The 25,557-nt window shown below is 34.3% G+C and overlaps 2 protein-coding genes across 5 annotated transcripts in view; one reads left to right on the top strand and one right to left on the bottom strand.

Moving 5' to 3' along the window:
* Positions 1–2,710, top strand: part of LOC138932597 (uncharacterized) — a 28,037-nt gene extending 25,327 nt beyond the window's left edge. The window contains exon 5 of the mRNA XM_070294579.1: positions 622–2,710. Within this exon, the coding sequence (XP_070150680.1) occupies positions 622–878 (257 nt within the window). The 3' untranslated portion in view covers positions 879–2,710. The remainder of the gene's footprint in view (positions 1–621) is intronic.
* Positions 2,711–9,273: 6,563 nt separating this feature from the next.
* The window catches only part of LOC138932594 (uncharacterized), a 116,185-nt gene continuing 99,901 nt past the window's right edge, over positions 9,274–25,557 (bottom strand). The window contains exons 6-10 of one of the 4 annotated variants that reach the window (XR_011446792.1): positions 21,956–22,026; positions 13,846–14,121; positions 12,339–12,888; positions 10,438–10,733; positions 9,274–10,335 (exon numbers count right to left, since the gene is read on the bottom strand). Coding sequence is in view for 1 of the 4 variants with exons in the window: in XM_070294574.1 (XP_070150675.1) it covers positions 12,769–12,888; positions 13,846–14,121; positions 21,956–22,026 (467 nt within the window). In the remaining 3 variants the exon portion in view is untranslated. Of the gene's footprint in view, positions 10,734–11,070; positions 12,889–13,845; positions 14,122–21,955; positions 22,027–25,557 lie in introns of those variants that run through there. The other 3 variants (XR_011446790.1, XR_011446791.1, XM_070294574.1) reach the window with 3 other exon arrangements.

Raw genomic sequence — 25,557 nt, 5'->3', positions numbered from 1 at the left:
TGACCGAACAGCCGACGGCGCTGAGAATCGGTACCTGGAGATTAACGCGAATGCTCGTTGGAATGTGGCAGACGACATAAAAGGGAAACTGAATGATGCTAAAGAAGTTTTCCGATTTTTCCTTTAAGTTGCGCTCAACGATAAAGTATCTTTTGTAGATAATCCATATAGCATGACACCTTATGTCAGCAGCAATAAATTTTCAGAAAAAAATCGATTAAAACGGGGTCGATTGAAGAAATACTGCAAAAAATTTTTGTATTTAGATTTCTCCGATATTGTTCGATTTTATTTATTATTTATGTATTTCCGATTATATTATGTAACACATCATACTATTAGCTTTCGACGGACAGATTCGAATAAATACTAGATAATTAGAGATTGTTTATAAAATTGTTGTCCATATAAATTATTTAAAAATTAATTATCAAAAAGCAAGAAACTTCAATTTTTTAAGTAAAAAAGTTTTACAATTTTTAAGTAGTTGAAAAGATATTTATAATTGAATAACTTTTTGTTTTACACATAATATATTTGAATATCAATCCGTCGGAAAATTTAATGAGGAAATTAATTTTCTCTAAACATCTTTATCTTTTTTTTTTTTTTTTGTTCCAGGAGAAAAACCTCATAAATGCCAAGTGTGTGGCAAGGCATTCTCTCAGAGCAGCAACCTGATCACGCACTCGAGGAAGCACACGGGCTTCAAACCGTTCGCCTGCGAGCTATGCGGCCGGGCTTTTCAACGAAAGGTCGACCTGAGGAGGCACCGCGAGACCCAGCACGCTGACCTCAACGCGTCGCATCGACCGCCGATTGGTTCGATTCCCGGACAGAATTCCCTACCCAGTGGAAATCCATCGATGATGCAGTGAAGCTATGACAAGGCAGCGATTGATAATAAGCTGCTGGTCTCCAGCGCGGAACGGCGATTGCAGATGATTGCAATTAACGGTCTATTTCCGCGAATCAGGCGGTCTGACCGGATTGAGACCGTAACCACTGCGAGAACTGAAATCATGAACGATGATCGTCAATGATGGCGGAGACGTGACCGAAAGCGATAAATTAATCTCATGGATAGAATCATGAGTAAAGCGATTGCGGAGTGTATCGTGATGGATTCCGGTTGGCTGATATCAACTTTTTGCATCTCGAATTATATTTTATATTTCTTGTTTAATACGTCCTTCTCACAATCAAAAAGCTATCTAGATGATATATGTAATTTAAATTTTAATCTAAATTTTTACATTATTTCAATTTAAATTATTATATTAAAAAATGCAATATATATACAGAATTGAATCAATAATATATTAATTATTTTGAAAATCATTAGAAAGAAAAACGTTAATATCATTCAACCGCATATAATATTGAAGATGCAAAATTGCATGTAAATTCAGATCGTATGATGAAACGTGAAAATAATCGGAATAGTGCAATTAGAAAATGAATTAACGGAACAATGGAAACTGGCTGAAAGTGGGGAACTCTAATATTTTTTTTTTTTTTTTTTATTAAGAAATCTTTATTGATCTTTTGAAGAGATCATGTAAGTTGATATTTATTCGATTATTTGTTTCATTGAATTTCATCGTTACGCGAATATTTCGCGACTTCAAGGATTCTTGACTTCTAGAATACACTAACAATAAGAATGGAGAAAATGTACTGATGATTTGTTATGACTGAAACATTCCATGAAAGAGCATTGCATTTATTTCGTTCCTAAACGATGAAACGTACCAAAGATTGATTTTTTCAGCGACTCTTTTATTTGGATAAAAGAGCTTTCCGTTACAATAAGAAACGATAATTTATGGATTACAAAGATGCGTAAGTGCGCATAAAAAAAAAAAAAAAAAAAATAGGCGAATGGACGATCGACTGTTTTGTTACGAATGACGGTTAGCACTTTCTACTTTAATCAACGTCTACCTACTGCTAATCGATTACCTGTTACTATAACTTGTCTTATTACGTAGATATTCTCACGACACGCGGTGCAATCTTCAAGTTAGTCGGGCATTTTGCGAAAATGTATGTCACTTCAACACTACACAATTATATATCATAATAAAAGATAATTAAAAAAAACAAAAACCAAAAACAAAACGATTCAACAAAAATCTACTCTAATAATATATTATTTTCGATATCGAAAAAATTGATAATATTTAAGAGGTGCATTTTTTTGCAAAGTATAAACATTGTCCGAATAGCATGATCGTCGAATGGCGTGTAAGGTGTCAAAGTACGACGAAAATCGTACTGTATTTTGCATATCTCCCGCACCTATCGTTGGAAAAAAAGGGCAAACATAATCCTAAAAACGTCAAATACAACTCCTAAAGTTGCAACTGTGACCAAAAATTGTAAATAGCACGTAGACAGTATCACGGATAGTTTAAGCGTATAAATATATACATACACAAATATGGATATAAATATGAATGAATCGAAGCTATAAATATTATAAATAGACGCGGGCAACACATACACACACACACACGTGTATGCTGCGCAAAGTCGTTTCGATTAATGGCGGCTCGCTCGTCGTGGCCTCAAAAAGTTATTATATTCTTCCCTTTTTCTCGCTATCGAAGTTTTTATTGTTGTACCATTAATATCATTATGTAATTATTGTAATTAGAGACTCGCTATTAATATTATTGTCATTATTATTATTATTAACAATAAACGCTGTTACTATTTGTAAACGCTTCTTCTGTCTAGCAATTTCTTTCCCTCTCTCAATCGTTTGATACCTTTTTATCAAATTACTTTTTTTTTATTTATTTTATTCCAAATTATAAATACGAAATAAAATACAAGTTTTGTTAAATATATCGTCGTTATGAATGTCAAAGAAAATGTATTACGAATCAAAATTTAAATAAAAAGGTAATAAAATAATTACGTTACAATGTATGCGCATAATGCGTACTTTAATTAAGATAATCGTCTGCTTTTCATCCGAATCGATAGCTCTATTAATTAAGGTCGCTGAATCTGGCACTGCTGGATCGTGATCGTTCCAGCTTCACTCGCTGCAATTCAGGGTTAAACGGCCGTGCCAATTAAGCAGACTACCCCGAAGAACCCCTTAACGGCCCGATATGTTTTCTGCCGAGTTTCCCTGGACTTGGCCGTTCCCTCCCTCTCCATCCCATTCTCGCGCTCATTATTTTGTCAGGGATGTACGAGTGCGATGTTGGAGTGGACGTGAGATTTTCCGTAGGCTCGTTTACAGCTTCCATCGTCTATATCAATCGTGTAAAACGTCGCGGGAAATAAAGGATAAGGGCCGGTAAAAAAGAAAATAAAAGATAGAGTACATCGAAAAATTTATCTGCGAAAGAGATAACGAGAAAGAGAGAGAGAGAGAGAGAAAGAGATAGAGGAAGGACATTACAGCACAGACTGCACGACACCATGACGCAGCCACGGGAGCAGATTGGACAGTTATTGCATTCTGGGTAAGATTAATTGATATGGGGACTAGTAGGTGGGCCGAAGGGCGCGCGGCTACGTCGGCGCTTAAACCTTGTCTCAGGCTACGCGAGCTGGGGATGAGAGAGCGGTGATTAACCGATTGTACCGTGAACCAAGTGGAATCGAAAGCCACCCCTCCTACGTTCTTCCTAATAGCCATTGAGTAATAGAGAGTCTCTCATTATTAAATAGCGTTGGACCGCGAATATGTCGCGACTTGTGTATCATAAATCAGACACTTGTAATTTGGTACGTTTACATATACTTATTCTTAATCACATTATTCACAAGTATATCCCGTGTAAAAGTTTTGGTTTATTTATATATCCAATTTCCAATAATTGTCATTGAAAGATTCAAATGTTAAACTTTTTTTTACAACGCTAACACGACGATAATAAAGACAATAAGTTTGATCGACAAATTCAAACCTAAATTTGCGAAGTAACGCGCGGTCATAATATTCCGTATTTCCCTCGGTCGCGCGGTACCATAATCGCAACGATCCTTGGCTATCGCAATTTTCGCGACAACATTATCGCTTTAGTGGCTATGTATCGTTTCCGTATTGCTTCCGATTCTCGTTATATCCGTAATGCAGAAAAGCCGTTCAGTCTCCGCATCGTCTCGCACAGCTGCCGGTTATGGAACGTTCGAATACGTTTTAGGGGACAACTCCATACATTCGCCGTATGCGGATACACCTTATGACTATTAAGGTATTCACGGCCCCTCGGAGGACGCCCTACTTTGAAATATGGCAACTCGGGTCACCGTCGGTGTATACCGTCAGTCGGAGATATCCTCCCCCTTTCCTCCTTTCCAATCCCCTCTTTTTATCGCGCACGAGCACCGTTACCTTTTTCGTATTTCTTTTCCCGTTTTCTTGCCAAACATACACAGGGATACGGGCTCGGCAGAGGAAAACCGCGCATCTATCTTATACCACCCCCGCGGTTTTCCATATTATTTACAAGCCCCGATCCGCGCGTTGCCATCCCTGTGTCCCTCGCAATAACTCGGTCCGGATCTACGAACGCGCGAGCGTGTTGTCGCCAAATTGGTGGAAACTGAGGACGTCGTAACCTGTCCCGGTCTGTGACAACTCTGAGTGATATAGCGACGCGAGGATCCGACGTACAGATGTTGAAAAGCACGGAAGAAAATATGATTGCTCAATAATTTTTTAGGGATGATCTCTACGTGCAAAGACGCGCGTCACAATCGACTGCCAATGAAAAATAACGATCGGAGATCAAGGATTATTCTTCGTCAAGATAATGGTTATTTAAAACAATGTATGAGAATTAGTTTAGAAAAAAATATTATTAATTTCATATGAAATTTTTTTACACGTCACGTTTATTTAATTAAACTATCTATCGCACGCATCAATTTAAGAGTCCACGAACAATATGCTCCGCCAATATTATATTATGACACGTGCGTAATTATTTCTAATTTAATTTAACAATTCTTTTAAATTGAAAATGATCAGAAAATGATGAGTGCAAATTATATAACATATCACAGAAAAAAGATGCTCATCGTATTTATTGTTGGATTGTCTCAGTCCATCGTATTAGTTATCCTTACGAACAAATATATTATTTCTGTATTTATTATTATTTGCGAAATGTTATATACTTTTGCAAGCCCACCAACGCTGTGCACTTTTTCATTCGTTATTTCTCTACGCGTCGAGTTTCCAGGCCGACGAATGACCGGATATCAAAATCTCATTACATGGATTTGCACGTCAGTCGCATTTGCGCGGGTCAGTCGGATTAAAAAACATCGATGTCCAATTATCGTCGGACATTGTGCGGCTAATGGAATTTTTGAGAGGGAGATTAGGGGACTCGCGCGATGTTCGTGCAATTTTCGTGCGTTGCGTGCCGCGCGCTAATTCGTTCCACGCGCGGATCGTGACGGAGATATGTTCCTTCCGTTGACGGCAACGTACAGGAACAAGTGTAATTTCGCTTACAATCACTTGTAGTTAGAATTATGTAGGTCGGATAATAACTAATTCGACTAAGCGAGCACGCTTCCCTGTGGATACCGCTGATATAATACATGTTTGATCGAATCTGCTTGATTCGGAAATTATCAGACATTTACAAATTTGCAAGACTCACCTGTATTTTCCATTCCGGTGGTCGCGATAATAAGATGGCGAGATAATTTCTCCCTGTGTTCCTTTTTTCTTTTCCGCAAATAGCACGACTTTCGATCGATCAGACGACGAGCTGTCACAGATGCGGTCATTTGTCAGTAGGCTTCTCTAATAACGAGGCGGCTCTCTCTTTCTTCCGTGTACCGTGCGACTTTAAACAAATAGCTCGGCGTGGAAAGCGGAAAAAGGAAAACAAATGATCGTTTACGCCTGCGAGGAAGAAAAGAGTACGTCGCGCGTTCCGGCGATCAATCAAGCGTCTCCAGCCGGACTGACTTAATACAGTCAGAGATCGATTGAATTCCGACTTGTATGGGTTCGTACATGACATTATGGATATTCATAATGGATCATTCGTAATAAAAAATGTCGCAATAACAAAAAAAAAGAATGTTAAATTTGTGTATACTTCATCAATATTGTGTGAGGATCTATGGTTTAGATAAGCGTCAGATTGGATTAAATTGACAGATATAGTCTGTAAAATAAAAGTTGGGATCGATTGAGGAATCAGAAAAATTTAAGTAAAGATCTTTATAATAAAATATTTTTTCACCGAAAAAAAGATCAATCTGAAATTATACGATTACAGATTTCGTAGATAAAAGAAAGGAGGAAAATAAAATAGGCTATATACCGTGACAATGTTATTTCCAGCTGGCCGTAAAGTCTCTGAGTAAGTCTTCGAAAATCAATGAAAACTCACGAATAAACTTGGTGATCCACACGAAGGCGATGACGACGTTCCCATGGGCGTCCGATTCATTACCCATCCTGAATAAATGATCATCCACGAACACGGATGGCTATCCATGGGAATGTTGGCCAGAGAATACTTCGGAAAAGTGATTATTCGTCGATTCTATGTCGTCCTCGGCGAAATCGACCCCCAAGGACATGCATCGTGCCTCGCTGAAGCATCCCTGGTATCGTGTATCTCCTTCGGTTGCATCATTGATGAGCAGGATCAACGAGTCCTCCACGCCCCTTCGGCATCTTAACTCTCGTTTCGTCGTGCGATGTTTTACGTGACGACAACGTTACACTGACACTACAAGATGATCATTAAATGCATAAAAATATCAATAAAAATCATGTGTTTAAAAAGTTTTTTTTTTTTTATAAATAGCGTTTTGACATAAATATAAGAGATATGAAATAAATCGTATTTATGAAAATGGAAAAAGTTGAAACACATAAAAAAATATTATATCTGCATCTAAATACTAACCAAGTCCAATGTTGTTTAATTTTGATAATCGAACGATAAATAATGTGATTCGATCGTTGACGATAATTCTTAAGATTTGCTTATTTCATCAAATTAAAAGATAAAGATATTGAGAAAAATTATGATAATTATACAGCTGTGTATAAAAAATTAAAACATCTAAAACATGTTTCTCATTAATTACTACAATGACCATTTCTCTCACATTTCGTGTATTGATACTAATTGAAAATATTTTTTTGTCAAATTTATACTGCTTTACGTTTTGCAGTATTAATTATCATTACTATTATTGAAGATTTTAATAAGTTAAAGATTTATCCAATCAATTGTCCAATCATAAATAATCTGCCATTCCTCGATCCTAGTTTTTTCCATTCGCTCGCATTTATTACTCCCGCGAGTAACGTCCCGTCACCGGCAAATGGAAATATAATCATCCCTCGTCTTCTCCGCGGTACCGTGCATAATTCCGCGATCGATCTCGCGTCGATGTCGCGGACCGTATCGCCGCTTGGACCACGTAGCAGCCGTAACTCAGTTTCCAAACGGATCGTCTCCCAGGAATACTTTATGCGTACTTCACGTCATTCCAACCGCCTAGACCAGAAAGATGGAAGTCGTCGTGGATGGAATGGTGTAGGGGCCGCGAAAGACACGGATCCTTAAGTATTCTACGCGTCGTGCGGGACTAGTGTATCGGTCTTAAGATGGCGGCGAGGGTGGAGGATTCGTCGGGGGTAGGAGGCTGCGCCGATACCCTTTCACCGAGAGAGGAGACATCGATGGTAGGAGGTCCTCGAGTAATCATATAAAGATAGCTCTGAAGTCGCGAGGAAGGTCGAGTATCAACTTTTGATCCTACGGTATCTCCGGCAGCCTGGTGGGCCCCTTCCAACTGCAGGAGCGTGTCTGTATTCAAACGGCTCTAACTCGATATAAGCGACGCTCCCAAAGGCATCCTTTCGCCGAGGAAAACGAGGACTGAGTTGGAGGACACCAGATCCTCCCTACCGTGTCGCTCACGCCCACCCCCTTTGGATCTTCGGAAATAAGAGTATCCCGGTGTAGCCGGTGCCTCCAATCGAATTTACATCCCGACTGCTTCACCCCCATTCTGAAGACGCGGGGGTGGATCCTTGACTTCGCCAAAGTGCCATCTGCTATGATCTTGCATGGATGGAGAGCCGCGTAGCGACCACTAAAATGGCATCGTGGTCAACTATGATATTCTCAAACATACGCGACGAAATATCGAATGGAGACGAATATCTGATACGATATGAATATAGAAATTTCTTACTTCGGAGAACTTGTCTGATACATTGAAACGAATATACGAAATGAGTTAGGAAACAATAATTCGTTAAGCGTATACGTGTACGTTTATATCTGAAACAAAAAACAGTTATAATTAATTATGTAAATAATGAAATAATTATGTAAAAAATAGCGCGAAATAATGTAAAATAGATATATGCTTTATAACTTTTGCGCAAATCAATAGATTAGAAATATATAATAAATCATATATAATACATAATTGGAGAGTCATTAAATTTTTAAAATGATTAAAATATTTGATTATTAAATTGTTGGAAATATAATATTAGTAATATTAGTATAATAATGACGATAATTACTACAATAAGGATAACAATCTTTCAAATTAATTGTAGAATGCGTACAAAATAATAGACTTTATTTTACTAACGAAAAAAAAAATTAAATCAATCTTTATATATTCACTCATATTTTCAAACAATTTCTATATTTGTTAGTATGAATGCGATATTAAATATCTATTTTATCATTCTAACGATAAAAGAGCAAATTACATTGATAACAGGCGAATACTGTGTTCTCTATGTTGTCAGTTGTCAGCCAAGCTTTATCATAGAATGATAAGAAAGAAAAAGTCTCCGAAAAAGATAGATAATAACGCTTGTCAGCATATTAGGTGTTTGCGAAAAAAAATGAAAAGTATTTCAGAAATTTTAATACAAACATCTAACACGTGGAAAAGTTTCATAAAACTAATCTATATAGTTAGCATTTTACGGAAATCTACTTTTAAACATACATTGGTTCTGATATAAGTTATGATAAGCAGTTTTGTTCATAATAGATTTATTATAAAATTATATTTTTATAAAAAAAATTATGTCTTTATTGATGTGTTGAATATATTGTATTATATTTATGTACATAATTATATTACCGGAAAAAAGATTCTAAATAGATTTATGTATGGATTTAAGAAATTTAGAATTATTTTTATTGCGGGCAGAGAAGATGGAAGGATATAAAAGGACAATTAAAAATGTGCAAAATATTAAAACGAGAGTCAAGTATATTGTATCGTACTTTAATAATAGTCTCTCTTATTCAAGAGTACGCCGTAGCGGCTCGCGAGAATTTCCTTCTCGTACTTCTCCTCGCAATTTATATTACTATAAAATGGTTAGAAGTCACAGATTTTGCATTACATACCCTCGCGAGATTTCTCGCGACTCTCGAATATATTTGAAAAGATTATTAATTGCGCTGTTACTTTCGTCGATGAGAAGAAGCCAATCCGACGTAACGGATGTGCATTCTAAAACTTGATTGACTGTGGATGTATGTGGAAGAAAGCCCGAAATACAAAATATTAATAATCTTATATATCTTGACAATCTACAAGCAATAATACAATATTATGTATATTTAATTAGAGTAAACATAATTTTATACTAAACATATTAAAAATAATAGTATTCTATAAATGTATACACATAATAATAATAAATTTTTATATTTCAACAGTCTCCTACACAAAGTTAGAAACAAAAAATTAGATTTACAGAATATCCTAATTGATATATTAATCATAAGAATAAGATTCTAATATTTCGTGGCTTTCTCCCACTTTGCATCTACTTAAAGATTGCTCCTTTTCTTCTTATCTATACCTAATAACATTAGTGATAATATCTCAATCATACCAACACCTTGCTATAGCGCGCCTTCTTAATGAAGATAAATAATCATTATCTTGAAGTGAAAAAAGGTACATCAATGAATGTCATCTGGTATCCGCCGCTGTTGATGAATCAATCATTAACGCACGGAGAAGAAAATGCCATCTGGTATAATCAATCATTTATTTTAGACACTTTCCAGTATAATAGAGATCTCCTCATTACGTCATTGAAATGAAAGATTCTTAATCTTCTTTTTTTGTAGCTGACGAAAATTATAATATGATGCACGAATTCTGCATGTACTTGACCTATACTACTTTAATTTTACGTGACATTTGTATAAAATCTATAGCTTTGTTTTTAGAGCGTTTTTCCAATGGAAAATTCGATCACTAAAGACAGTTATTGTATCTCCGGTGACGATTTCGCAGAGTTGTGCCTTTTTTCACATACATCTGAAAGGAAATTACATTATTTTCAAAAAGATTCTCTATTTTCATGATTTTAACCACGATGACAATAAATCGCGTATAGTTTAAGAAGAACACGAAACCTACTTGTTTAACGAATCAGAAGAATCTTGACATTGCTGGCTAGGTTGTCATGACTATTTTTATTACGTTTATTATCGACGGTATCTTGTCGCAAAACAAGACGGTAGTAAGATTACAGATTTCTGCGAAATTATAAAATTCTGAAGACAAAAACATCGCGCTCTATTTTGTCTTGATGATGAATTTCTCACATTTGCTTTTACGCAAGAATTCCATTGTTCCATGGCATATGGATATTTCTTTGGACGAGCAAGAACTAGATTTGTCTCACCTAGAACCTATAATACCACACGGATTATCTATAAATAATAAAGATAAAAATTTAATTAAATTAGAAACACAGAATTACGTGAGGAATAATTAACGCATTAAATACAATTAACATTAATAGCACATTTAAATATCAAATTCGAAATGTTGAATCGTATTTAATTAGGTATAATGAAAATTTTATCAGACAAAATGCATAGAAATTGTACAATAGTAACTTCTTCATCAATTATTAAACATCTTCTGCTTACAATTTTTTTTTTCTAGAGGTATTCCTGTATTTATAAATAACTTAGAATTCAATTTTTTTACTTCTTGAAATTCTTATAAGTTACAAAATGTTTAAAAAATACAGTACTGTATAATTATATGATTTAAGAGACAGAATGCGATGATTCAATAAAACGTCACATGTTATTCAACAAACTAAAAATTTGATACACAGCCGAAAAGTTTTGCGAGCAGAATGTTTAATGCGCGGATTCCTATAGATTAAATCTGGAAGTAAATATTTTACTCCAGTTTGGTATAAAATTTTGTCGGAGTGTTCGAATATATAGCGCAACGTTTTGATCAATATACACGCGAAAGTTTTCTTAACAATTCGATTATTTATCTTGGCAAGCTTAGCAACGAGTTACATATTTGGCACTTGACCCTCTTCAAAATCCAGCTTCCGTTAAGCTTTTTTTAATTCCTCCACGGTGAGAACGATGCTTGCTCTCATTCATATCTCTCTAATTTATATCATTCAACTCGAAGTGCGCAATGTAATTCAGGCCTAACATTTTGGTTATCGTTACATCACTTACAATTACGAGATGTGGTGTATATGTGTCCTCAATCTTCTATATTTTATTATTTAATTGTTTCACGAAAACTACGCTTACGTAACGATAAAAAATTTCCGACGATACATTGTTTCACATTGCAATCGCATTGTATTTTCGCGCGATGCAAATTCTGAAGATTGAGGAAACTTATGCTCGTATATATGCATATCTACTTATATCGTTACTCGCGCCTTCTTAACTCAATATGAAGAATTCTCGGTAGAAGAAGATTTACTCTTTAGAAGACTTAATCAGACACACAATCAATTGCATTACATGTATGTAAAATGTATGCATAATTTCGAGCAAATTCATTCCCGTCGTCTAAATTATCTCTTTTTATCTAGCTACGAACACTTTACTGTCCCACAATCGCATTTCGCTAGACTCTTAAGTAAATATTAATAATAAAACATATAGCGTGTGTAAATATAATATGCACGTTTGTATATACACACATACATACATGTATGTATATAATATAGAATTCATATACCGCGCATATGTGGGCGATTCGATTAAATAGTATCGATACGTTTATCCGATGGATGAACAAACGCGGCACAAGCAAATTATTAATTAAGATATCCTATCGTAAATTTGGCGCTATTTGGCATAGTTTTATTTATCTAATTTTTGAACCGTACTTTCTCGTCGTTTTTAAACGCAATTTTTGAAAATTAACTTTTTGAAAATACAACCGTGAAAGTCGTCGTGCCACTAAAATAATATGGAATAAAAAAAAAAGATATGGAACATTTTCAAATAATAATACCAAAGATCAACTCTATAATCACTTACGTTATAAATTCGTCGATATTCATGATGCATTATTATTACGAAAGAATTATATATTCGGATGTGTTTGGATGAAAATTTTTCTGCGAAGACCACTTTTGCTTTTGTCCGATGTACACGTGTTGAGCAAATAATCGTCCAATCGTTTAATTGTTAGATAAATTATTTGTCAAGCGAATGTATATTTGCATGAACTCTATGGAATAAAAAATAAACAATTCCATTCTCCCGTTTTATATATTCGATTGCTGTGTAATATTGTTGCCGCTCTGTTTGCTCTCAGTCTCGCTGATTTCTTCTGATTTTAATGCGAATGTTGTGTAATTGCCGGAAGAAGTCGACACGCCAATAACGTCATCTTCCTCTTCTAGAACATGTGGCAGAGCGGATTAACAGAGGGCCAATTTCGAAGTCTTTGTCTGCTGTTCGCCTGCTACTGTATGGAACACACAGTCAGATGATGCGACAGAGCGTGGTCCAATAAAATAGGAGTGCCTGCAGCCAATTCTGTACCGGCGTCGGCACAATCGTCTTCGCAGTTGAAATAGTTGCTCTGCGCAAAGAAAATAGCAAATATCAGCATTGACTTACAGTAGTACAATGTATTTAAGGCCGATTAGGATCTCAATCAAGCAACATTCTCCAGTGTACATAATATTCTGAAGTAGCTTTTTAATTTTAAATAAAATAATTATTTTTTTCATTATATATATAATAATATTGTTATTATAAAAAAAAATTATAATATTTTTTTTTATTTCGATATAATAAAAAGAAATGTTATTAAATCAATGTTTTCCTTATGTAATATGATTTTGAAATGTCTAACTAGTTTGAGAAAGTGTAATTAATTACTCCTAGTTAATTTAAAAATTTAATTATTTAATTTTAACAAAAAAATTTGACACAGCGCACAGTTTTAATAGAATCGTAATTTTCCAATTATAACAATGTGAACTAACGAACCTAGAAGTACGAACCAAAATAAAACAGCAAAAAGTTTTATTCCACGACGAATAATCCGTAACAGAGTTATCCAATTAATACGCAAACTAGCTAGTATCGACTTTATTTGCGTGTATATTGTCGTGTATTGTTTTGTTGTATCTGCAGCAATCACATACGCGGTTTAATTGGTTTAAAAAGATAAACTTTATGAATTTTAATTGAATTTACATTTAACATCTTTCGGTTAACAATTCAAGCAGAGAATTCTTAATTGCCAATTTGTAAAATGGCTAAAATAAAATGTTTATAATCAAATGCAACGAATCGTGTAACATGTAAAAAAGTCTAACTTTGCAGGCGGGGCAACAAGTACAATATATTACTAAAGTATCTTGCCGAGTTTGTTCCGTGACTTTGTTAACTATGAAAAATTATGACATTGTAATTTCAAGTACATTTCATTCTAAAAAAATCTTAAGATTTAAGAATTATTGGAAAATTCTTAAAATTAAACATTGTTGTGATTAAAGGTATACTGATCATTTTAATGGTGAATAATTACCTGACAATCGATGCATCGGCAACTATCGGTTAGTGAGCAAGTGAGGCCGAGAATCTCGACCGCCTCTTTATAGAGTTCTGCGCTTGACTTCCGTCGTCTTGATGGCGACGTTGGTGCGCTTACTGTTCCGTTGCCCGATGATCTTCTGCCGCCCTTCAGCCTCGACGAGGATTCTCGAGACAAGGAGGAGGTCGACGTTGATCCCCTTGGCCGATTGTCGCTCGTGAGCAGCGCTCGACCTGCCGGAGACGCGAACAGTTGCAGCATATCCATGTCCTATGATCATAATTCGCTAATTAGTGGAAATGCTATACATATGATATCGCGCATAATTTATATATTTAAATTCAGAGTACGCACGCAGTTGACGGTTAATAAAAAGTATTGCTTATTTACATTTTATTATTAAAATTTATATAAAGGATTTATAAAGAAAGTACTTTACATGTCAAAGATACATAACATATTATCTTTTCTATCATTATTTTTAGATAATGTAAAATCCTATTATATTCGCGTTCCTCTCTCGGAAACTTAAAAGACGGCGGTTAAGCTTTATTATAGAAGACACAACGTAACTTTAAATTACCCGGATAATGTCCAACGGGTCATATTAAAAAATGGTACTCGTTATAGAACCAAAGGAGTTCTGTCCGTCTAACAAGATAACACTCTCTCACGAAAATCTCCTTTTCCGGAATCTCATTCGTTACGGATCGTCGAGAACCTCATTCATGACGCGCTCTCGAGCGAAAGACTTTTCTAACAACGGCGAATGTACCACGAGTATTATGACAACGAAAAACGTGCCGCAAATCTCCGAGACGGTGGAAATACTCCCGGATATATGACGTATGTTATTAAAATTGTTACATTCTAAATGCGATGTTTGTGAATATTATCTCCCAGCATTTTCTGCAGCAAAAAAATATTATTATATTCTTTCGTATTTTTAATTTTCGAAATGTGGGAGTATATTATTAAAATTGCCTGGTTATACAAATTTCTTCGTGTTGAAATTTTATTTTTTAATAATCCTCTCTCTCTCTCTCTCTCTCTCGCGACGAATATATCCGCGTAAAAATGTAGGACATTCTGCGGCAATTTTATATTGCAGTTTCATCTTTTTGCAGTATAAAATATATTTCGAGATCAAAGTATATGAATATAGATGCGTTATTAAAAGTATGGAACTATATGTCACAGCACTCGTCTGCAAATTTTTTCTTTGTAAGGCTGCTTCTAATGATCAAACTTCCATATTTGAAAAAATATTTTAGTCGCGGCCTGAACTCGTTCCTTACAGTCAGAAGCAGACTGCAAGCGTATCATTAAAAATATGGGACAACGTATGTTCTTTTATCACTTTTTATGGGGGAAAACTGTCACGCGCAAGACAACAATACCAAAAACCCAACCAATGATGATATTGTATTTACAGAGCAGCTTACTTAATTGCGTGCAGATCATTAAAAATCGATCGCTGAAATGAGTATGTTCGAGTAATAAATCCTCTTTCATATTGCTGATCCCCAAATCCTTTCATTGGAAGAAAATAATTGGAACCGAATAATTGGATTCAACTTGAGAAATTAGAGAAGTTCGGGTAAAGATATCTCGATTTCCGTCTTGCGCGTGAATTTTTCGCTTTCATCTAACTTTATAACTTTAGCATCAATACCATTCCATAAGTACGTCGGAAAAACAGTAATTATACTTCGCATTCTCCGCTATTGTCTGACTAGCCCAAAGCTGGCTTACGTCATATTTTCGTTAAAAAGTCTTTTTTCATCAAGTTTGTTGAAAATCTCATTGAGACTAGTCGCGATCAGCAAAATCAGGATGAAAGCCACGAGGTTTTAAAAGCATTCTCTCCGCAATGCAGACTGACAGCTTTGCAAACTGCAACTATACGCTGTAAACTTTTGCTAAAATGCAAGATGCGCTCTTAGCGAGTGCAGCAAGCTTCGTCTACGAGCGCAGTCGAAACGGCTTAAGCTCCACGCTTAATGTATCTCAACCAACATTTAGAATAGTTTCAAGGAGGGAAATGCAATTCCCTGGAAAAGTCAGCGAGATACCATATTCGATGCAACTAGGATTTGTTAAATAATCTCGTATTATTCCGAATTGTGGAAAATATTGTAACTATCACAGACGAACACAATAAATTCTTACAATAATTCAATACTGGTAAGATGTTTCGATGAAATTATCATTGATTGCAAATTGTCTCATAGATATGCTATCATCAATATTAATTATTTATATCATATAACTTCAAGTGCAAAAAATCATAAAAAACGTATGAGCATATTTTTTTCTTTCTCACTCTTCTTTTAATATATGTGTATATATAAAATAAAAATTACAGAAATATATATTATATAAATATTAAAACAATATTAAAGAGCACTGTAAATTCATATGAATATAAATTTGATTCCATAAATAAACGCGTCATAGACTTTGACACCAACTGGCTTTCAATTATTGTTCTAATTAATAGTGATCGAACTACATCCTGCCAGAAAGTTCACGGTGAAACACACAGGAGAGAGTCACTCGAGTAATTCCTTTGTCGGTAGGAAATGCATCTTATCTTCTTGTTGAGTATCATATTGAGAGAGATGCGGTTAGTACAATTTTAACGAAAATGTCGGTACATTAATGTCACCAGAAACTTTGATAAAAGCGTATAATTATCGTTCGGCATTGTTTATCGTTCAGCAATATCATAATTTAATCTATTGTAAAATATTTTCTCATGTATTAATATCTCAATGTAGCAAAACAAAGAGATACGCCATATCTATCTGATAAGTTTTATATCTCATTCATCTTGCAATAATTATACAAAGTAATAAATTTTTGCAGTTGAATATATTCAGGCACAGAAAATGCAGAATTTTATCATATATTTATTTAATATGACGTAAATTTCTGATAATAACTTTTATGAAAGCAAACATGTAAATGATTTGCAACAAATAATCCAACTGCAGTTGAAGTTTACCATATTTAGGAAAATTTATCAAATAGAAAGAAACGCGAAATATTACTCGGAAATTTTTGCGCTGAGATAAAAATAACAGTACTTTTTACTCGCTCACGCAAGATTCTCACGCCCACCTTTAATATTATCTACTATAAAAAAGAAATAAAAAGGTAACCCCTTAGAGGAGAAAGCATCGTTAACCCTTTACCGTCACCAAGTCTCCATCTCGTGCGATTATATTTTAGTTGCAACCTGAAGCGAAAACTTTCTTTTCGCCCGTAAAGTCATTTTTCTTTTCACAGCGACGACGGCCAATTTTTATCTTATCGTGTTCAAGGACGACGCCTAAAGGAAACGTCATCTTCGGTATAGTTGACAGCAGACAAAAGAAGTCAATGGCAAATGGCAAAGAGATCAAATGGGAGACGATAACAAGCACCAAGCTGATTCGATATACCAAATGTACAGGAGAAGACAGGAGATTCCAGGTTAGTCCCTCGGGACGCATATCCCATCTATGTATTTTCAGCCGCGCGTGAACTTTCCTCGCATCCTTCAACGCTGATAGATAACTCGGTCGTAAGGGCAGGCTTACATAGAACTACTGACGAAGAATTTTTGCCATGAGAAATCGAATTCTACGAAAGAAGTTCATGTGTGTTGCGGCAAAATAATTTTTATTTGATGTTGAAAAATATACCGCAAGAGATAGTCTGCGATATATTATTCACTATATTTCTTCTTACAAGATGGAGCGGAGAAACATCCTGTTGGAGTGAGAAGCCGTAGATATATTGAAATAACCATACAATCTCTCAAATAAATAACACATTATTCAATGAATTGATTTTTTTGCAATAAATCTTTTTAAAAATATTTAAAAAATCCCAATTCTCTTATTAATAAGCAAAATATTATTCTTATTTATTCATTTTACAACGCCAATTATCAATGAATGAAATATTTATCTCATTGAAAAAAGTAATTATTTGCTAGAATCGACCATTTCGTAATATGGAGATTAAATTTCCGATACGCTTTGGTTAATTAACTTCAAGTATTGATTGGATGTAAACAGTTAACCGGTGGAAAATCAGATAAAGCAAGAGTAATGCAAGAGAATTTAACAATCGATAGTTCATAACGGTGACCAGTCCGATTTACCTCGGTTTACTTACTTATCCATAAATCGTTCTAATAACTTGCAACTATCAATCGACATACAATAAACCCACTAATCAAAAACTATGCTAATTTTAACTAAAAAGAGGAAGCCAGGAAATTTGAAAAATGGAACAGAATCATTATTGTGTGATAATATAAAAAACTGAAATTAATTTTTTATTGATTCATTTTTATTAATTTATAAGTATGCTAAATTTAAATTTGTAATTTTTTATTATAACACACCAATTAAATATTAACTAATATTGCAGTTATTATTATATAACTATTTTAATAAATATATTTACTGTAATTCAGAAAGAAAAAAGGCTTTTTAATTTATAAAAAAAGAGAATAAAAAAATAGGATTTTATACTTTTGTTTCTTAATAAATCAATGTTACGTATTAATAAACATATTAAAAATGAAAATTTTAATATTATGTAATAAAAATGTGACAGCTTCTGTATAAGTTTACAATAATAGTTTTTCGATAGCACTTTCTGTCGTATGTTTTCATTAACGTACATCAGTTTTCTAAATATTGAATCGATGCTGTTATATCAACATTATATCGCATAAAGCTATCTCTCTTGTCAGAATTTATATAATTTATGGAGCGTATTTCAAATGTGCCGTATTATTTTGCAATTTTATTCCCTTCCGCGTCAACAGCAAATATTTCCCGTGTCGTGCAATGTAATGTCATTAAATAGTAAATGCGCTTCATTTTCCGTAGCTCATGTACGAGCTTTTCCGGTCTTTTCTTCAGAATTATCCTTTATCACTCTTTACTAGAGGATCAACGATAATATAATACAAATACTCCTGCTCGCTCAACAGCACAATGTTCGTCCTCTCCCTTTCCTTTCTACATTCGTTAATACTCTTCATTGTAACCCTGTTGTCAACAGAAACTATCGAGGGGAAGCTGCCGCTAATGAAGAGAATCCAGCTAATCAAGTTAATTAATACCGATAGGAACTGTGGGAAATTTTCGATAAAGGGACAGAGACAAAAGGAGAGTTCAGTAAAAGCCCGCACATAGAAGAGACACATATGACGATTTACGAAACAGGATAATTACGCCCGTTTCATCACGCCGATGGACGAGTAATAGGAGAATGTTATTGGTCTGAAATTTTTAGCCGATTTATACCGCGGATCGGCATCATGCGTTTACGCGATCAAATTAATAAAGTTCGCGTATGGCAAATCCGTTTTTATTGAAACCGAAGTTTTTATTAACCCTCCTTAAACCGAGTTTACAGGTATCTCGCACGTATCTCATTGACGATGATCCGCCTCTTTTGTATTCCACGGAAGCGACAATTGTCACGTGCGAATGGCGTAGGTATTATCTGCGATTTTGCTAGATCATTGACAATAATTTATGAGACAATTCTAACAGATCTATCTACGATTATATTTATGATTAAGATATATCGTCCATCACAATGGTTTTTATTTTATTTATAGAGAATTATTAATATATATTTCTGTCTCTCAACAAAGAAATAGATGCTATGTATATATCATAAATTTATATGAAACATTTCATGTATATAAAACACTCTAATACAAATATATATATATATAGGATAACGAACAAGACAACGTACGCGTTCTATAAAAATATATCGAAACAAATCTATTTCGATATATTTTTATAGAACGCGTAAAAATGGCGCGTAATAAATACGAAAAGGACTTTAATTGATACGGATACGACGTTCGTTTAATTAATGCATTTTTCTACGCTTCGATGCAAATCGTGTAAATTAGAAATTACGTTTATTTTTTTTATTTTTTTATACCGGCATATATATATATATGTGTGTATGCGTGTCTCGATAATTGCAGTAATTTGCGCGCGCATTTCCGCATCGCATCAATAATTTTGCACTAATTAATGCAATGAATTTACTAAAGTTGCTGCGCGAATCCATACAAATAAACTTTTATCGGGAACAAAATATTTCTATCCTGAAAAACAACACGTTCAGCTATCCTTTTGCAACATCTACAGAACATTCCCGAATGTATTGTCATCACATTTGTTAATATGTCGCTATTGCCAATAGATTGTTCGAATAATAATACAATACATAACGTCGATACGATCGCGCCGATCGAGTTCGTATCAATTTACGCGCTTATACCATTATTTGTAGCCGCTTATTATGATAGGCATTGTTTTCGCGGCAATTATTTTCGCGAGGAATACGAGCAATGCGCTATAAAATAACGTATAAGTGTTTTAATAATGTTTATAATATCCTTCGTAATATATTAAATAATTTAAATTAATTTTATGTTGTTTCAATATATTGATTGTAACAAATATATGTATATCGAGATTGATTATAAAATAAATGAATAAAAAAAGTGTGAATCGGAAATATTTTTTCATCTCTATGTATATGTTCTTTTTTCGAGTATTTGCTAAGAAAGGGTTTTTTTTTTTTTTTTTTTTTAAGGAGTTGTATATTAATTTATACGTGTAATAGGAAGAAATATCACAGTTAAATAATTTTATTTATAGAATATTATTTAATAAAAGATGTGTGCGAAATTATATATTCATATCATGTTTCAAATATATATATTTATTTCAATTTATTCAATGCATAAATAATAGTAATTTTTTTACGTTCAATATGATGAGTAGTTTAATTTAATAATAAAGATTTATATCAGCGTTTACATTGGCCATAATAATTATTCCTGCTCCATATATATATGACAGTAATAAATATTATTTATGAATAACTACATCCATACAAGTCTACATAATAATTTCTAAACTGATTTATATGCATAAACTGTTCAAGGGAAAATGATTAATTAATAATAATATAGCCATTTACCAATAAATTTGAAAAACATAAATAAGATTCACAGCCTTATTACATGGATAATTTAAAAAATAGAAACCCGTTATACATACTTTGGTCTAATTAGATCTAATTAGATAAATATTATTAGTATCAACGTGTTTCTTTTCGTCGAATTTAATTATAATTTAATTGTAATTTGATTTAATAAATCGTAATTGAATATTATTTCTGTCGATCCATGAAATCTTATGTAAAATCTGAAAATTACAATTAAACGATTGTTTGATTAATTACGTCATGAGTATTCGATTAATCGGTTATCGAGATTGAAATTCATTGTTATTATACATAGTACAACACAGAGTTTGGCTATGCAATTATGGTAATAATTAATGAATCTAATCGTGAATCTCATATCCATTGGAACGTGGAATAATAGATGCCAAATAATTGCTTACATTGCGGAGATAAATCATATAAAAAATTAGAGTTTCTCTAATTACATGTCACAAATCATCGCATCTTCAAATAATTAATTTTTATCGTTATATGTAATTAATCTTACGATTAGACGAAAGTAATATTGACGACAGTGCACTTGGATAGTATGTGTACACTGTTATCTAATCCGCTTACCATTTCGACTATAGGATTTTACATTATCGTGACAATAACAGTTACGATAAACGGTGCGTTCTGCGACGTTTGCGGTTAATGGTCTAATTATATATAGCATTACACGCATTAGCGATAGCTTGTTTGCCAAGTTAATTTTCCTTAAATATGTAAACATCGTAAGTTAATCCGTAACACAATCATTCCATACAAAAAAAACAAAACGATTTGACCCCAAAATAGTACAATTAATACTATTAATCAACTAAATATAATTAATTATTCTTTTGCTTGCTTTATTTATCTTATCAATACGCATATTTTTTAAAGAAACGGCGATCAGCAAAACAATAAATATCATTACACACGATTCACATTATTTAAATTATGAGGATCTATAAAAGGAAGCGTCTCTTCGCGAAGCAGATCCTGAACGGATCGCAATAACAGATGTGGATAAGCGGCTCATTACACGCCAAATTACCATACTCACCGGCAAGGATTCAGGAGTGTGATCCAGCACGTATATGCCGTTAGTGTATCCATACAGCATCGTGTCCAGATCTGAAACCCAAGGAGAGAGAGCAGAGCATTAAATTGGGTCTAATCAGTTGCGAACCGTGCGGCACGCACTAATACCGGTAATACGCGCACTCACCGCAGCGTTCTAATTTACGCTGAATGCAGCGCAATACTGAGAAGAGAAATTCCCTAATACGGTCGAAACGAGAACATGTCCTCAACAAATCCCTCTCTCTCTCTCTCTCTCTCTCTCTCTCTGCCTATCCCTCCCCTTACAGTCGTAACCGCTTGAATTTCCTTTAGGACTTAGCGGGTCGCTTTAACATCATTTCACGACGAACATTGCGTCGAACTTGATTCAGCATTTACGTACATAAAACTTTCTTAATACTATGGTGCTTATATTGTGCTATACTGCGTTATAAATTATGCTCTGCATGTTTTGATTTGTGGATATTTTGTAGCTTTGTTTGCTTGTTTCCTGAAATTGGAGAATATCTGTTTTTGAGTAAATAATCAATATTTTTATCAGACGTGAGTAAATAATATAAATCATGTGTCAGCCAAATAGTAGTTCATATGTATAATCATATAGAAACAAAAAATTTAATACGTAATTTTTCTATAATATTAATTAATCTTTTTTGAATGTCATTATCAATTATATACTTTTAATCAATCATGAATATGATTGTCAGGCAAAATAATTTATCTTAAAAAAAAACTTGTACGAATGTAATTTACCGCAGCTGCAATGTCCATTGTAAATAACGTTTGACGTAATAGCTATCGAAGAGCTAACGTGTTTTTCCGCATTGACGTTTGCTGCTTCGATGGAAAAAATTATTATCGGGTGAAATGAAAATAATTGAGTAAAGGCAAAAAAATCGCGGATGTTATAACACGTCCACGAAAAATTTAATAGCTAGACAGAGATCGATCGCACCACCAGAGAATTAATCCGCTGGTACAAAATTCATTGATCCGTGAATATCACGCACGAATTCAATCGACAAATTTACGATATTAATGACTTCCCGTTTTGCAGTTACAGCGTATTAAGTAATAGCATAAGTTGAACGATAATGTCAGAAGCGTGCGTATTATTTAATATTTCCTATATAAATATTTATAAAATATTGCTACTACCTTATAATTAAAATAAATATTATTATTCTATTGTTATTATTATTAAATTAATTATTCTTATTTTTTAAGGCGTAATATCATAAGTTCTATGATCAATTAATCGAAAGAAAATGGGAAATACTTTCTGTCTGACCATTGAAGGCATTTTCTCCTTCCAGACACATTTTTCCAAAGAATCGTCACTGAATTTCATAAGGGACATCCTGAAATGATCCAACAAATATATTTATGGTGCTGTACATGTTCTATCAACAATTTATGAGATATGTTGAATGTGACGAGGCCATATAAAATTATTGCGTGATATTCCACTGATACACGTACTTCGGGTCTTGATAGCGATTCATTTCAATACAAAAAATCTTGATCTCGTCTGCATCACGCATCTGCATATCTCCCGCATCGCCAGACGGTAATCAACCGAATCAGAAAGTCATCCAACGACGCCTGTCCAACGACTGGCCGATTGCCGATGGACTTGCTGTCTCCGCTATCTTCGCCAAAGGATATACGGCACTTCGCTCCGGCGATTCGGCGAGAATTTCAATTTGCGAGGACGGTATTGTACCGCTAAAATGACGCCCATAGTAAACGCGAGGGGTCACTTTGAGGGGCCATCGAACGCCCTGAGCTAACAGAATTTGCTGCAGCACTTTACGTCGCCTTCAATACAAAGACCAAAGTATATAGAGTATAAATTTATACATAAAAAACGAAAACTTAAATTTTATCTAATATTTTTTTCCTTGAAGAGAAGAGAAGATAGGGATTTAGAGAAATATATATATAATACGCGATATAATAAATTTGTTGCTATATTGCGTGAAACAATATATTTGCAAGACTAATGATTCTTGATTTAAAAGCAATCTATCCGATCACACCAGAAAGCATGATAGTATGTAATAAAATAGTACGTTCTACGCGATAAAGAGCACGATTAATATTACATAAATTGAAAACCGTGAATAAGCATAATCGTAAATCGGCGTCAACAATCGATTCGAAATTCGGTTTCACGACGAGGATGTTTAATCGTGCGAATAGAACGCGTGATAAACGTTACATTGCGCATATTCAACAATAGAGAGATTGGAATAGAACGATAGAGAGATATATGTATTGTTTCCGACTAGTCTATAACTCGGTTCGTCCGAAAACTTCGACTGAAACTTTCCGGTTGACCGGAAATCGATTGCTGCAAAGTGTCGCTGCGAAAAATTTGCCGTCATTCGAATAGACAATATTGTCACAGTCAACATTGATATTTATCGCATAGACCCATACGATGAAAACTATCATACATTATAATGTCGCCTCTTTAAAGAAATTGTTTAGAATAAATTCACGGTAAATTAACAATACAAATGTTTAACGATAACAATTTATATAAGCCTTATCTTCTTTATACTTCGCGATATATCGCTCGACTGGAGGAATGTATCGCGTTATACTGTCTGCCCAGACGGCGAGAAATAGCGAAAGAGACGGAAATACAAAACTGCGGTGCATACGGCGGTGCGCCGAATTGCACCCATAAACCGCATCGCCGTTGCATACCGCAAATATCGAAATTGTTTCGCGCTACTGATATATGCCTCTCCATCTCTCATATTCTTCGCGCATCGCGCGGCGGATATCGTAATCGGCTATAACTGTTATGCCCGCCGGTTATGGCCTCGTTTTCCTTGCGCTACGTTGGCTAATGCATTTACGTAATAACGCACTAAAAACTGTTCAAGCAATGTAAATTATTGCATTTGAAATATTTCGCGAAAATTATACCTCGAGCTGATAATCGTGCACTCTTTTAGCGAAGAAACATTGAAGATTTATCTATCACAAGAGAGAAAAAAACTAGATTTTTATCCCCCAAAGATCGATCATTTGTCTCGGGAAAGGATACTGTGAACGATCGTAAGGTCTATAATATACAACTACAGTCTGCAACGATGTATCGTGAATGCATCGCAAGTAACCTGAGCTCAACCTGACAAATCTCCTTGTGTTACATGATGGACGACGGATGCAGAACGACCAAAGCCAATTCTCCGCGTGCCCCGTCACGCGTGTGCTCCCATTTTTACGCGAGACAAATACGTTCTATATCTGAAACACTTGGCTTTGACCAATTTTTAACGCACGAGAGCCGCGCTCGGGGAATATAGCGAATTGCAACGGAACACTTGTGCATTTGATACTATATAGCATGTCCGTAAAAAATAGAATGAATTGTTCGTGTTTGCGACAGAAATCGAAAATTGACCCCTTCTATCAGGTTATTTAAAAAATTCCGCTAGAGAAAGAGAGAAATTGTTGAAATCATGTGTGCGGGATTTCTATTGTCTTCTGGATTTTTTTTTTAATAAAAAAAAATAGATAGAAAAGAGAAAAAGATAAAGCAATAGATCAACATTCGAGAAA

The sequence above is a fragment of the Polyergus mexicanus genome, unplaced genomic scaffold (assembly GCF_030449975.1).
Source record: "Polyergus mexicanus isolate NDT 795.1 unplaced genomic scaffold, iyPolMexi1.0 SCAF_4, whole genome shotgun sequence".
Classification (NCBI taxonomy): Eukaryota; Metazoa; Arthropoda; class Insecta; order Hymenoptera; family Formicidae; genus Polyergus; species Polyergus mexicanus.
The sequence above is the reverse complement of the archived record's forward strand: the minus strand, read 5'-3'. Positions and strand labels throughout refer to the sequence as shown.